This window comes from Pleuronectes platessa (genome assembly GCF_947347685.1).
Source record: "Pleuronectes platessa chromosome 2 unlocalized genomic scaffold, fPlePla1.1 SUPER_2_unloc_1, whole genome shotgun sequence".
Lineage (NCBI taxonomy): Eukaryota > Metazoa > Chordata > Actinopteri > Pleuronectiformes > Pleuronectidae > Pleuronectes > Pleuronectes platessa.
Genome location: NW_026518866.1, coordinates 18,096 through 32,162, shown reverse-complemented (window position 1 = coordinate 32,162; position 14,067 = coordinate 18,096). Strand labels below are relative to the sequence as shown.

General features: G+C 45.6%; 1 protein-coding gene across 2 annotated transcripts; it reads right to left on the bottom strand.

Moving 5' to 3' along the window:
• Positions 1 to 478: 478 nt before the first annotated feature.
• Positions 479 to 13,823, bottom strand: LOC128436262 (semaphorin-3D). 2 transcript variants are annotated; one of them, XM_053418026.1, is made up of 16 exons: positions 12,889 to 13,823; positions 12,728 to 12,790; positions 12,488 to 12,607; positions 11,820 to 11,910; positions 10,749 to 10,877; positions 10,450 to 10,592; positions 9,605 to 9,719; positions 9,141 to 9,210; positions 8,162 to 8,306; positions 7,692 to 7,914; positions 6,275 to 6,363; positions 5,083 to 5,124; positions 4,792 to 4,949; positions 4,639 to 4,703; positions 3,343 to 3,470; positions 479 to 2,246 (listed from the first exon to the last, which is right to left on the bottom strand). In XM_053418026.1, exons 1-16 carry the CDS (start codon positions 13,081 to 13,083, stop codon positions 1,764 to 1,766), a joined length of 2,259 nt encoding a protein of 752 aa, XP_053274001.1. In that variant the 5' UTR covers positions 13,084 to 13,823; the 3' UTR covers positions 479 to 1,763. The 2 variants fall into 2 exon arrangements, with proteins under 2 accessions (XP_053274001.1, XP_053274002.1); XM_053418027.1 differs by having other exon boundaries at positions 4,792 to 4,946.
• Between the last annotated feature and the right edge of the window lie 244 nt (positions 13,824 to 14,067).

Here is a 14,067-nt window from a genome sequence, read left to right as displayed (position 1 = left end):
CAACTCCATCAAATGAAGCCTGAGCTCAAACCCATGTTTCCTCCTGTGAGGTGAAGGTTGTTATATTTGGTGTTGGAGCTGAATGTGTGACTCCATCTGCAGAACTCTGCCACGTCAGGTCACATTCATACAGTCCAGTCACAGTGTGGTTTATAGATCTACAGAAATACAGCTGCATTGTGATGCATCATTTGACCGTTGTGTATTTCAATAACTGCTGAGATTTGCATCCCCTTCTTTTCTCTGACTAGACGAGTGTTCGATGTGTGAAATGATCCAAGTAGAAACAGTACCAGTGTTTGACCACAAGGTGTCAGGAAAGAGCCAGAGTACCTGGCTGCAGACAACATGGTTTTCCCATCAAGTCTAAACTGGATGAACTGGAATTCCACCATAGAAACTACTTTCTATGAAAACAAGAAACAAAACTGATGTGAGTGTAAATTCTATTTCACAGAAAACTTGACCAAAGCCTTGATCATCTTTTCATTGGATTTATTTGACATGTAAGTTGTGATTTAGTGTTTTATTCACATACAGTATAAAACAAGTTGATCTCAAAGCTTATTGGAGAATCGTGACGTTAAAAAACAGTTTTTATTTGATTCAAAGAAAAACACACGTTTGTTAAAGTATAAACACAAAATACTAAACTCTAACACATGAAGGAAGAAAACCATAGAAAATAGAGTTCTTTAATAAACATCATGAATAATAATTATTAGTTACATGGCAGAACTGATAAGATGCACATACCAGGTATTTTCAAGCAAGGTTCATTTCATGTGTGCGTCTCCACTCAGGCCTTTAATCCACCCACTGTAATAAGTATGAGGTCTAGATCTCATCAATGTAGATCAGCAACACATAAATACATGTAGATCATGATGATTTTAATATAATATGAATATCATATCTGACACAGAGTTTGTCTTTTAAAGTGTCAACAACAAGGATCCGTGATGAAACAAGTCACACACCAAAGAATCTTGGAGCCTTTGTGATGAGCTGGTTTATAATTCAGAGCGTAGACTGTAAATAAAGATGGACGACATGGCAGCTCCTAAAAGTGAAGCCAAAGCGTCTCAACGGCCCCCTGGTGGCTGGATGCTGAACTGCAGAATTGCAAAAAAATAAGAATCCAAGTAGACGTTAAATAAAAGATGTTTCTGTCATTTCAGGTCGTTCTTCTCTCTCTGATGTTTGTTCAAGTGTTTCTGATCAGTTTGGTTTGAATCAGTTATTTGATGATATAGAAACAGGCTGAGACGTGATGATTGACAGCTGACACTGACTCCTGATTGGTCGAGCCTGTGTACGGGTTCGACCTGGATACCACGGCTCCATCCCCCGATCAGACTGGAACTCTGAATGAGGTCATCATCGTGAGGTGGAAGTGTTCGTACGTGAGATGTTTGGACTTGATTTCTGGATCGAGGGAGAAGTGGAGACGCTTTGCAAAACTTTATTTCCAGTCTGTGATTCAGACGCCTGAGGACGTCCTGCTGCTCTGAACTTAGAGAACCACAGGTTCCAGCTGCTGTTGGTTCCAAACCACAGTGAACGCTGCTGGTAACACCAGTTCAGAGACAAGTCACGTTTCCTACACTGCTATTTCCACGGTGTCTAATATTCAGGTTAAGTATATACTACTCTCTGTTTTATATTACACTCAGTCTTTAATGCATTTTGCTCCAAAACAAAGCGTTGTTGTCCTCTGAGTTCACAGGAGCTGTTGTCCTGAGTCTCTGTCCTGCAGCCGACTAGAGAGGAGGCTCGGGGGGGTTGTTCCTCCTCACCCGAGCTTTCCTGCTCTCCTGTTTCAGCTTCAGACTGCGGAGCTTCTGCTGCCGGCGCTTCTCTCGGTACCACAGCTGCTCACAGTACTCGTCCACGCTCAGACTGTTGCTCCCCACCATGTGCAGGTCCTTGTAGCTCCGGTGCTGCGGCAGCCACGAGTTCCTGAGTCCCGGCAGAGACGCCGGGGGGGGAGGGCCCGGGAACACGGGTAGGGCCCCCCCCGCCGGGCCAGTCTTCCCGTGGCTGGGGCCGTGGCTCTGCTGGTGTGGGGCAGCCGGGTGGAGGCTGTGGTTGGGGATGATGTGAAGGCGGTAGCGGGCCAGGACCTGGCTGTAGGAGTGCTCGTGGCTCGTGCAGGTGTAGAGGCCTGCATCGGCCAGCTCTAGGCGTTGAACCAGCAACCCACGCTTCATGTGGAGAGAGCGGTGGTCATCGCTGAGAGGACGCTGACAGAGAGAGAGAGGATGTTTAGAGCAGAGGACGGAGCTTCTTCACTGATCTGCTCATGGAGAGACAGTTGGTGTCACGTGTCAAGAAGGAGACTTCCACCAAAGAAATAGTCCCTTTACTGAGAGTCTGATTCTCTTGCTCCCATTATGCAGCAGTAGTCTTCAGATTTGATTTTATCGTGTTAAACTATAAAGATCAGGTTTACGTTTAAGTCTTTTTCATGTTTTAAACACATGATCTGTGATTTGCTGCCACTAGGGGGCGTCTCAATCAGAACAACACCAACAGACAGTTTGTTTGGGGACATGTAAACACCAAAAGCCTTGTTCAGTAATGTCTCCAAATCAGTCTTATATTATTATATAGATATTTTTATTATATAAGTATCACAGGTCAGATCACACATTTCATTCAGAGAGGCACAGATTCTCTTTAACTTGAACTCACTGTTTGTTTAGCCGTCCAAATTACTGCAGCTCTTTATTCATCACCTTGTTTGTCTTAATGCTGTTTGTCTTCTTTTTATTCTGTTGATTTTATTGTTTCTATTGTTTCCAACTATACGTTTGTTTTGGGATTCATTTCATCCATCGTCACTGTGTTGAAATCTGTATTTACACTGTGTGTTTTCTCTTGTTGTGTTTGGGAAGCACTTTGTGTAGCCTGTGCAATATAAATAATGTTTATTTTAAGTCTCTTAAAACTAGAGGTTTGAAAATATCATGTGAGAAGTCATCAGCTTATACAACACCTGTCTAATTGTTTGAGGACATTTTGATTTGGAAAAGTTGCAAATATCACATGAAATTGAGAGATTATACATTTGAACAATGTTCAGGGTTCTAGAAACCTGTGGAATCATTTGAAAAGGATCAGAGTTGCATCATGTTTGTGTTTTTACAGCCACATCCCTCCTGAAAGCATCTTCCTGTCTTTGAAAAGAAGATGGTCACAGTCTAATAGTGTTTAAGTCTCTATGCTTCAAGGAGAAGTGATTTAACATCAGGTTAAAGCTGGAACGTTCTTCTTCCTGAACCAGAGACACCAGCAGCAGGTTTCATGGGGACAGAAGGTTTCCTGGTTCAGACTCACTCTGTCCTCAGTTGTCTTCGAGCTGCTCGTCCACCGGAGCTCGGCCTGAGGCGACCGAGGAACGCACTCCAGGAAGGTGGAGTTTCCTTCTACGCCGTACAGAGACTTCTCCTCCACAGAGGCAGAGTCTGACGGGGAGAAACATTTAGAGCATTGAGAGTTTCTGCTGCAGATCATGGGAAATACTCAGGATGTGATTCATGTGAATCTGAAAAACCATAAGAATCAGTTTTTCTTGGAAACACGTTCTAAACAGGAAGAGAGAGGAAAGAGAAGAAGACCCATCAACACCTCATGGGAACATTTCTGAGATCAGAAATAAAAGATGTGAAAAACTTGATCATTTCTTTAACTTGATCAAGTTTTTCACATCTTGAATCTAATCTAATCTAAAAAAAATAAAAACTTCAATAATCTTAACTGCCGCTGTGTTGAAGCAGAGGAAGCTGCAGTTACACAGAACAGCCCATAGAGGGCGCCTCGTTTCTACCTGCAGCAGAGAATATTCAAGAAGGAATTTTAACTGTAACTGTATTTTAGTTTTATTCTGTTGTGCAACAATTCAAACTTGAGTTTTGTAGAGATAAGAATAAACATAAGGAAAATGTTCTTGTCAAATTAATTATTGTACAAAATTAACCTCAAACAGTTTAAATATTCAGAGTTCCTCGCTTGAATTCAATAGAAAATAGAATCTACTATTAGCGATGACATTTTTGAAGAAAGCTAAATAAGGGAAAATATTCCAACATTAAATTCTTATTACAGTAATTATGTGGATCAACCTGTGACTTTAGAGCAAAACATTAAAGTTCCACAACAGACGTGAAGAAGCCTCATCAAGGCTGTGATTATAACATGTCACACTTCAGCAGGTCCTTCTCTCCCTCTGGGCATCGGGTTGTGGGAGATCAGTTTGGATCCTGATGAAATAAATCCAGACTGATTTTTATATTATATGTTTGATTCCATCCAGTTGGGCCTTGGTGAAGGTGTGAGCTCGACTGAGGGACATTCTAATGAAATAAACACACAACCCACTGAAGAAGCTGCTCAGACTGAACCCAGTATGAACTGGAGCTTCTGGATGGATCCAGACTGGAGAATCAAACACAGTTGTGGATTCATGCAGGTCTCTGATGGAGCCAGTGGCCAAACAGCTGAAACCACCAAGGCTCTGCATCCCATCGCTGTGGCACTTCTAAACCCAGGATCCATCACCCACAGTGTGTATGTGGGAACCCTCCTGAGATCATCTGATATAAAGAGACTTCACATCAGACGGAGGAAACTCACCGTCCTCTGTGACTGGGCACTGACTCCAGGGGTCTCCATACTTCACATCCTGTCTCCGAGCCCTCCTAACACCAAACCAAGGGAAAGTTAGACGTCCATGTGGTAACTGCTCTGAACGAGTTGTGTCCTCATTACCCCTCCGTCCCTCTCTACCTCTTGCTGCTGGGGAAGAACCTGGAGCAGGTCTGTCCATCCCAGGAGCAGTAGGGGTCCCTGGCCAGACAACACTCAGCACAGTCCGTCCCGTACAGCTCGCACCTCTGGAGCCCCAGCTGGGCCACGCCGAGCTCGCTGGACACGTACAGCTGCTGCTGTGGTCGAGACGGACGACACAGAGAGACACTGATTTCATTGAGGGAGTTAACTGGACTGTCTTCAGGCTCTAATGTGTTCATGTTTAATTAGATGTTTTCTGTGCATGTGAATAAAAGAGTGAGGACGAACCCTCTTGGTGGACAGCTCCATGCTCAGGACGGGAGTCGGACTCTGAGGAATAACAAGAAAAATGGACTGTTAATGAAGAACCAGACTAATACATGGGAGTTTGATAACAATCACATTTCTATGAATCTGATTTTCATTGTAGAAATTCAGAGAAGAGCAAAACAACTTTTCACATCTGGTTCATTTCTCCTGAAGTCAAATGGGATTTTGGTTTGGTGCCTGAGATCGAGTCCTTTTGTGTCGTTAATCCACTGAACATGAAAACCACTCGTCTCCCTCCTCTTCCTCACAGCCGGGTGGTTAATGTGTGTGTGTGTTTCTAACTCGGCCTCAGGAGCAACAAACCTCACTGTCTGCAGTCAAACCTGGAAAAGAAGGCGTCGGCCTCATGTGACCGACTCACAACTGGTTACTGGTCTTTAACTGAAGTGATCTTTCAGCCGTGCAGAGGTCGAGGTTAACGTTAAAGGCTGCGGCCTCGCTCTGAGGTCAGAACTCCAATGAGTCTCTCTCTTCATCAGAGGGATAATTACCCCCCAGCTCCATTTTTCTGGACCACTGCCTCATTTCACCGTCTCACAGAGGAGAGTCAGTGACCCCCGACCGCTGTGAAGGAGCCGAGGGGTCGATGAAGGAAACTCAAACCCACCAACCACAGCCTCCCACCTGGAACCCAGTGAGGAAGCAAACAACCAGTTCCTCCTGCAGCCGTCACTTCCAGCTCTTTACGAGCAGAAGGACTCAGTTCCTGTCTCAGTTAGAAGGAAACCATGAGCGTCTGGTTTCCTGTTTGTTTGAGCTCGTTCTCTTTTCTCTTCACCTGCACAGGGTTTCATTCTCTTTCCCTTCTCTTACATCCTCTCCTTGTTTTTCATCCTCCTCATCTTCTTCATCTGTTTAAATACAAAAACACAAGAATGTGCATTTCCTATTTTCTGTCATGTCTCTGCTCGTCTTCCTGGTGTGTTTGTGAACAGAGAGGATCTTGGGAAATGTGCGTCCTGATATCTGCTCTTCTCTTTTAGAGACGGTGTAGTTGGCATCAGGTCAATCTGCAGTGAAGCCCCTCAGGACACAGGGCCACGTGTGCACATATAATGGAACCAGCTCAAATCACTGTACTTCCTGTGAGAGGTGTTTCTGTCCCTGGATCAGAAGCAGCATTAAAACTTCATTCACAGATGAGTTTCACCTTGAAGACGCTCAGCTCCTCCAGAATGATCTCCTCTGGGTCCCAGGAGTCTGTGATGACCGACACCACCTTCACCACCTTCCCATCATCTGCACCACGACAGGAGAGAGTTCAGGTCAACGCACATTTCATATTCACGATGATCAGAATAACAACACAAAAACAACTCATCGATAAAACATCAGATAAACTTCAATTCTCACAAACGAGAAGTGAGAGAAAGGTCATGGAACATTCTTCAACTGTCTCAACGGTAACACAGGACACATCCCTGTGTGACACGGGGGGTGGAGCCTGACTGAGAGCTCGAGGTCACGCCCACTTGTACCCATTGGACACTAGCAGCTGTCAGTCACACTGTGGTGTACCCCCCTAGAGACTGAGACATAAACTCCTGAATGTTTACTGACGTCATAAAGTGAGAAGTAGAGTCACTTTCTATAGAAACCACCAGAGGAGTCGCCCCCTGCTGGTCACTACACAGAAGACAGGTTTCAGGTGCTTCAGCATCGGCTTCACTTTCTGAACTCGGAGTCTGCGTCAGCTGTGTAGCGCCCTCTGCAGGTCTGGAGGAGCTTTGTCAAGTCTGTAACAGTGATCACAGCTCGGCCTAAAAGAATAAAATTAAATAAAGTAATAACCTGCAACACAAACTGAACATTATAAGTAAACATAAACACTGATAGGCTTGAGTAGATGAGACCCAGCCTCCCTCTAGCCCCCCCTGCTGGTTCACACTGGTTCTCTGTGCACAACCTGCAGCTCCTCAGTCCAACCAGGTCTCCACTGATGACCTCTGACATCACATGGGTTCAATTCTTCATTCTTTAGTTAGAACACCTGAGTTTGTGAAGCTCCAGGCTGCAGCAGCACGCCTGACGTCCATTAAAGTGTTTACGTTCAATCAAAGGACAGTTATGACTCAGTGGTTTATTTTTAGGACCTGCAGTGAGTGGAGGTCAAGGTTCATCAGGCTGAGAACTTCACGAGGAAACATGGATCTGGTCCTAAGAGACATCTCCTCTCTCCTCTCTCAGTTTCTATCACTTCAGCTGCTTCAGGCCTCAAAGTAAATTCTCTTCACCTTCAACTCTTCCATTCAAGGCCGGAGACACGTGCACGTCATGGCTTCCTCATCTATCCTGAGATGGTGATGAGTCGCTCGTGCACGTCCTCAGAAATGAACGCCACATATCTGCAAGATGCAAGAAGCCCTTGAGCAGTAGAGGCCGTGTGATGTCACAAGCAAACTCCTCCAGTCACCAGGACTTTTGTTTTCTATTGACAGAACTTCTGAAGTTCTATATGGTCTAAGCTCTGTAGTACACATAGTACACATAGTACACACAGTACACATGGTACACAATAAGTACATGTCCGTCCGGCCTCTTTCCCAAACTCTCTCTCTGCTCCTCACCTGTTCCCAGGTGTAAGACGTCGTAAGGTCCGTCCTCGGCCTCCACCCTGTCCACCACCACTCTCTTGAACATGCAGGGCGCGTTGACCCGGGTTATGATTGGTCGGCCTCCGAGGGGCGGGACCGGCTCCCACATCAGCTGATGCTGCCGCATGAAGCTCACCACCTCGTCTGGGAAGTCCTTGGTGGATTTGTGGAGAGCGTCGTAGGTCTCACTGGGACACTGGAGGACGAGAGACATGGTGAGAGGGGAGAGGCTGTGTGTGTGTGTGTGTGTGTGTGTGTGTGTATGTGTGTGTGTGTGTGTGTGTGTGCGTGTGTGTGTGTGTGTGTGTATGTGTGTGTGTGTGTGTGTGAGTGTGTGTGTCTGTGTGAAAATGAAAAAAAAGAAGCGGCTCATTTAGGAGTCTGATATTTAAGAGTTTATGATTTCAAAGACTTGTTCATTCTTGTGATGTCTGTGTACTCACAGCTCCAGGTCTGGGATATGGGATGTGACCTTTGAACTCCACCCAGCGATAGTCGGGACCTTCTTTATGGGCAAACGGTCCGTTGAAAGCTGCACGGATCGACGCCATGGAGTAGACACACACGGCCGAACCACGAAATACAGAACTGTGGACGACAAAGAAGAGGTGTTGGTGGAGGTGGTGAACGACAGAGTGTGAAGAGAGAGGAGGAGGAGGAGACAGTCAGGGAATGTTTTGTATTGAACAGGGACGCTACAGTAAGAAAGAAAGGGATGAGAGAGTGAAGAGAGAGAAGGAACAGAGAGAACAGGACAGGAAGAGGAAATAAGAAGTGGGAGAGCTTTTATACGTCAGGGTTAAAATAACACAACTAGCCGGGCCTCTTCACCTTTGACCCCGACACACACCCACAGCTCTGATCTGCCTCACCGCTGGGCGTGCACGAGGCAGCCTGGCTGTGGGTCAGTCTGTTTATAAAGAAACTGAGTAAATATATAATATATATATATTTTTTTATCTATAAATAGAAATATGTTTAATGTCCTTTGCTGCTTCCATCCAGTCCCAGTTATTCAAACGATTCTCTCTCTCTCCTCTCGTCTGTCGGCCATTTGTCTTTCAATCAGCTGAACACAAGGCATGATGGTCAACATGTGTATCTCTTGGGTTGGTGACCATCGGTTGTGTTACTTTACACAATGAGTGCACTATGTAGGGTATAAAAATCATCTCTACATAATCACACAGCTCAATAAAATGTCACTTTATAGTGAGTAGTAATTTAGTGACACAAAAGACACAATAGAAAGGATTTGTCATGAACGTTTGTGTGTTTCTCGAGGTTGTAGCCTCCAACAAGGACGTCAAGTCTCCAAAGAACCTTCTGGAACTTTGAGTCAAGTCATCATGACACGTGCATCACAGCTAAACATCTATATCTAAGTTTCCTGGAGCTGCTGAGCGACGGGCGTGTTCTCACCTGGACGTGCTGAAGACGCCGTAGATGGTTGGATTTTGGGGGTCTTTGGTTTCCAGAACAAAAATGTCCTCTGGAAAAGAAACACAACACACAGTCACAGCATTGAACTTCAACATCATGAATGAGACACTGTTCACTGAGGAGGTCAAGAGGTCAGGGGTCATTGTAAGCTGCTGGTTTGAAAAGACGGAAAAAGATCAATAAATTCAGTTCATTTACATTTCAATAAATATAAAAAGGCAACAAAGATAAACCGATAGATTCAGAGAGAGTTCACAGCCTCTTTCAAAAAGCTGAGGTGATGAAATACATGGGAGGACAGGGAAGGAAAGGAGGGGACAGATTCACACCGTGTCCTCTTTAGTTCAGAGACAAGAAGATAAAGGAGGAGACGCTGGTTTGTTCCAGAGGTCAAAGAAGAGGTGGAGGGCAGAGAAGGAAGGAAAAGGAGGGACGGACGTTACCCAGCTCATCGAAGTGCGTGTCCACTCCGGACGGTCCGGGGACAGAACAGACGAGTCGGGCTTTGAGGAAGGTCGTCCAGCGGTTGATCAGACTCCTCCTCCCTCCGACGTCGTTCTGGATCCAGATGAAGAGGAAAACATTCTGCTCATCTTCAGGTTGATCAAATGTTTTCATGCTCTGAGGTTCAGGAGACACTTTCCTCAGACTGTCCACTGCTGCAGCTCCTCTTTTCAGCCTCTGTCTCAAACACGTCTAGCTCCTGTCTCTTCAAGACCCCCCCCCCCCCCCCTCCTGATGAAGATTAAAACTGCGTAAACAGGCTTTGAGGTTTGTTTCTTCCTGTTTGGTGGGTGTGTCAGATATATCGTCCAATCAGCATTGACGTGTATATAAACTCCGCCTTATTAAAGAGACAGTGACTCTTGTTAAGTTCAGCAGCTGCTGTTTCACATCAAATATTAGAAGCTGGAACATCAAGTGTCTTTTATTAAGCACGTATTTAAACTCATGTCGTCCACCTCCGAGATTTTCCTCAACAAGAACGACAACAATTCAACGGATCAACGTTTATGTTTAAATAAAGTTTTCACTCCGTTGAGTCGGAGCTGTTAGCGCCCTGGCTTCAGTAGAGGTGAGTCAGACGAGCTGTTTTAGGAGCTTCAGTGTTTTCTCCCTTTACCACAAACTTTGGGCTTTTGAACTTTGCAGAACTTTTATATTCACAAAAACCTTAATAACAAAGTAGAGAAACCTCCCGTGTCCCTGATCAGTTCTTCTGTGGCCTGTGGGATGTTAGAGCAGAACAGATTGTTGCGTTGTACATTTTCTCTCTGCCTCTTTCTACCTTGCAGACTCGAGCCACACGACTATAAACCCTCTTGTCCCACTGGCCCGCCTCCACCGCCTTCTCCTTGAAGAAGAAGTAAACCTTGTCGTCGTCGGGACTGTGAGTGTCCGGGATGGAGAAGGAGGCGATGAACTCTGGCTCTGAGGGAGAGAGGAGGAGGAGGGAGGGTGAGGAAGAGGAGGAGCGTTAGGGTCGAGGGAAACAGATCATATCTGGATTTCAGATGGAGGGAAGAAGCAGATTGACTCAGGAAGCTGCTGGAATCCTGAACCAAGGCTCAGACTGGTGCGTCTCACCGTTCAGCCAGTTGTGGTCGTAGGCTTCGGTGCGGATGTAGTGTTGACTGCTGCCCTGGATCGTCGTGCGGAAGATCGCAGCATTTGCTCCCATGAAGTCGACCGAGGTCCCAGCGTACAGTTCACCATCTTCAGGACGAACAACGACAAACCACAGAGTGGAAAGAGCAAGTTTATATCAAACATCTCCCTCGTGACATTTGGTTTATGTGCATGCCCAAATGACTCGATAGCGCCCCCTGAAGGGCTTGCCCTGCAGCCATTTAAAAACTCGAAACAGGTCAATCTGAGGAGGACTGTTTTAGACAGGGTAAAAAGGTGCTGTTTTAAATGATCCTTGCGTTTTTTTGACCAAATAATGTTACAGACATTTCATTAAGACCCAAAGGAACCATATCATCTGTGGTGAAATGGGCATACGATGGGTCTTTGAATGTGGTCGGTGCAACGTAAACACCTTGATGAGGAAACGTACATCTCTTCGTGAAACAGGAAGTTGTTTTAACTTCAGTGAACATTAATCTGCACCAAATGTCACATGTTAGATAAGCCTCCTGGACTCAACACATCTACAAGCCAATATTTAGTATTTGGCTGTTTGTATGAATATAAGCGGTTTATGGAATCCGTGGTGCTGCAGCCGGAGCCACCACCTGCAGGGAGGAGCATCATGTCGGGTGCTGGGTGGAACACAAGAGGGAAAATACATCCCATCAGGCCTGGAAACACTTCAGGATCCGCCTGCTGCCTCTGTGACCTGACCTCGGATCAGCAGAGCACAACTGGACGGATGGAACCGTCCCATCCTTCTAAGAATCATCTGATATAACAAAGTTACTGTGAAAGGTCAAAGTCGTTTTTCTGCTGCTGTCAACACGAGACATTTGATGGCGTTTCTTTCTTTCAGTTTCCTGAAGTGGTTGATTGTGTTTTGTGCCGTTGAGGTCGACCGGGCCGACTGTACGCCCCAGAACATTAGAGAATTCAGCTGTTAGTGTGTCTGTGTGTGTGTGTGTGTGTGTGTGGGTGGGTGCATGAAGACACACAATGTGTTGTTTGTGTCAGACCTACCAGTCAGTCTGGCTGTGAACGGCTCTCTGGGACTGAAGGGACATTTTCCTCGTCCTGACTCGACCGCGTGAGACAACATGAACAACGGCTCCTGAGAGAGAGATAGGGGGGGGAGAGAGAGAGAGAGAGAGAGAGAGAGAGAGAGAGAGAGAGAGAGAGAGAGAGAGAGAGAGAAAGAAAAGTTCACAATCAGATAAAACAGATTGTAAATAAAGATGGAGGACATGACGGCTGTCTGCAGTAAAGGTCATGAACCTTCTCTCTGATGTTTGTTCAAGTTTCTGATCAGTTTGGTTTGAATCAGTTATTTGATGATATGAAAACCGTCTGAGACGTGATGATTGACAGCTGACACTGACTCCTGATTGGTCGAGCCTGTGTATCAGAGGGACCTCGATGCCACGCCTCCTCTCCACCACCACAGCTGCACAGACTCTGGCAGTGAATGATGTCACCAGTACAAGATGGCTGCCCTTGTATCTGAAATGTATTGACTCCACCTCCGGCCGCCAGGAGGAAGAGGAGATGTGTCTTCTGTCGTTTTCTGATCCTTCAAAGTTAACGAGCAGTTTTCTGATGACGCTCTAACGCAGACATGTGACGGCTCTGATCCAATCACGACTCAATGACCCTGCTGCTCTGTGTCTGACTCATTATGGGATGTTCACCTCTGTGCTGGGTCCCAGGTGCAGGTAGGTGCACTGTGGCTGGAAGGCTCCGGTGCCACAGGCGTACACATGAGTCTTGTTGAACGGCTGCAGCAGCCGGACAAAGTTGGCACAGTCCGTCTGAAAGAAAAACAGAAAACATCCCCTGAGGCTGTGGTCAAGGCTTTTAATGCTGAGCTCAGTCACCATATGAGACAGAAATACATAAATATAAATAAATAATCCATCCACACTTCTTACCTCCAGACTCTTTCCTGCCAGCCTGCAGTGCTCCACATGTTCTGTGGCAGCCGGCCAGTAAACCTGAGGGAACACGACACTTCAGCTACAAGACTCGATGTCAAACACCGACTCGGTTCCTTCGATGCCGAGAAGTTTGTGAACGTGTTTCAACATCTCACCGAACGTGAGGGCAGGTCCAGGCGGTCGGGCCTCAGCAGGTAGATGTGGTCTTTGCCTCCGACCAGCAGCCAACCGTGATCCTCGTCCAGCAGCATCGACTCGTAGCCGCCGCTGACTCCACCCGTCCAGAAGACGCCCGAGCTGTTCCTCAACTCTGACAGAGGAGAAGAAACAGACGGGGGGGGGGGCTTCATTTGAACTTCATGCTTCAATAACTGCAAAGTTTGGACTTGTTATGACGGAAATATTTATCTATTTTGAACATACACACTTTATTTTGCTCCAATTTCTTGAGTTAAATAAAGTAAAACAAAAGATTAAAACCAGATTCGTTGTCTTTTACGTAGATAAAATCTGTTTTAATTGAATTTATCTTGAACTCCGGGACATTGTAATTTTTTATTTTTATATGTTTCAAATATTTGACAGACTAAATCATTAACATGGAAAATAATCCACACACTGAACAATGGTCATCAATTTAATGAGTCTAATAATTCTCAGTTGCAGTAACAGTTATGATTTATTAGTAGTAGTAGAATTATTGGTATTATTATTTTTTTTTTATTGCAGTGGTAGTTTGGTCCAATTTGATGAATTTGCTCTGTGGGATGTTTATTGAGCTGAAACATCCGGGCTTCACTCTTTCTATTAGTTTCCATAATAACTTCTACACCTGTGATTCATCTACAGGATTTAATTTCCCTTCTGTTGAATCTCGGAGCAGCTGCTGTAAATCAAACCAGAGACTCAGTTTGAAAACTTCCCTGTAAATCAGCTCCTGAGCTGCGAATAATCACCTGACGAGCTGCTGAGTGGAGCACACGCACCTCACCCTGTGGCCGAGGCCTGGTGGATGAAGGGACCACACGAAGTGTCTTTGAACGCATCACGCCACGTTTACTGCACGTCTCCACCGTTTAAAAGGAAATCAGTTACCGCCCCCTGGCCGAGGACGAGGCAGCCGTGAGCACCAGGAGAGACGTGACCACACAACTGAAATTCACTGATCACACTTGAGACCTTAAATAGTTTCACACACTCACACGCTAGAAAAATAACCAATGATGTGATGAATGAAAGTGATTCTTCTAAAAGGGAAACTCACATTGAAAGTTACACTGACCTAAAAACAGATGAGACGTCTCCAGTTAAAGTGTTTTAGTCTGAAATCTATG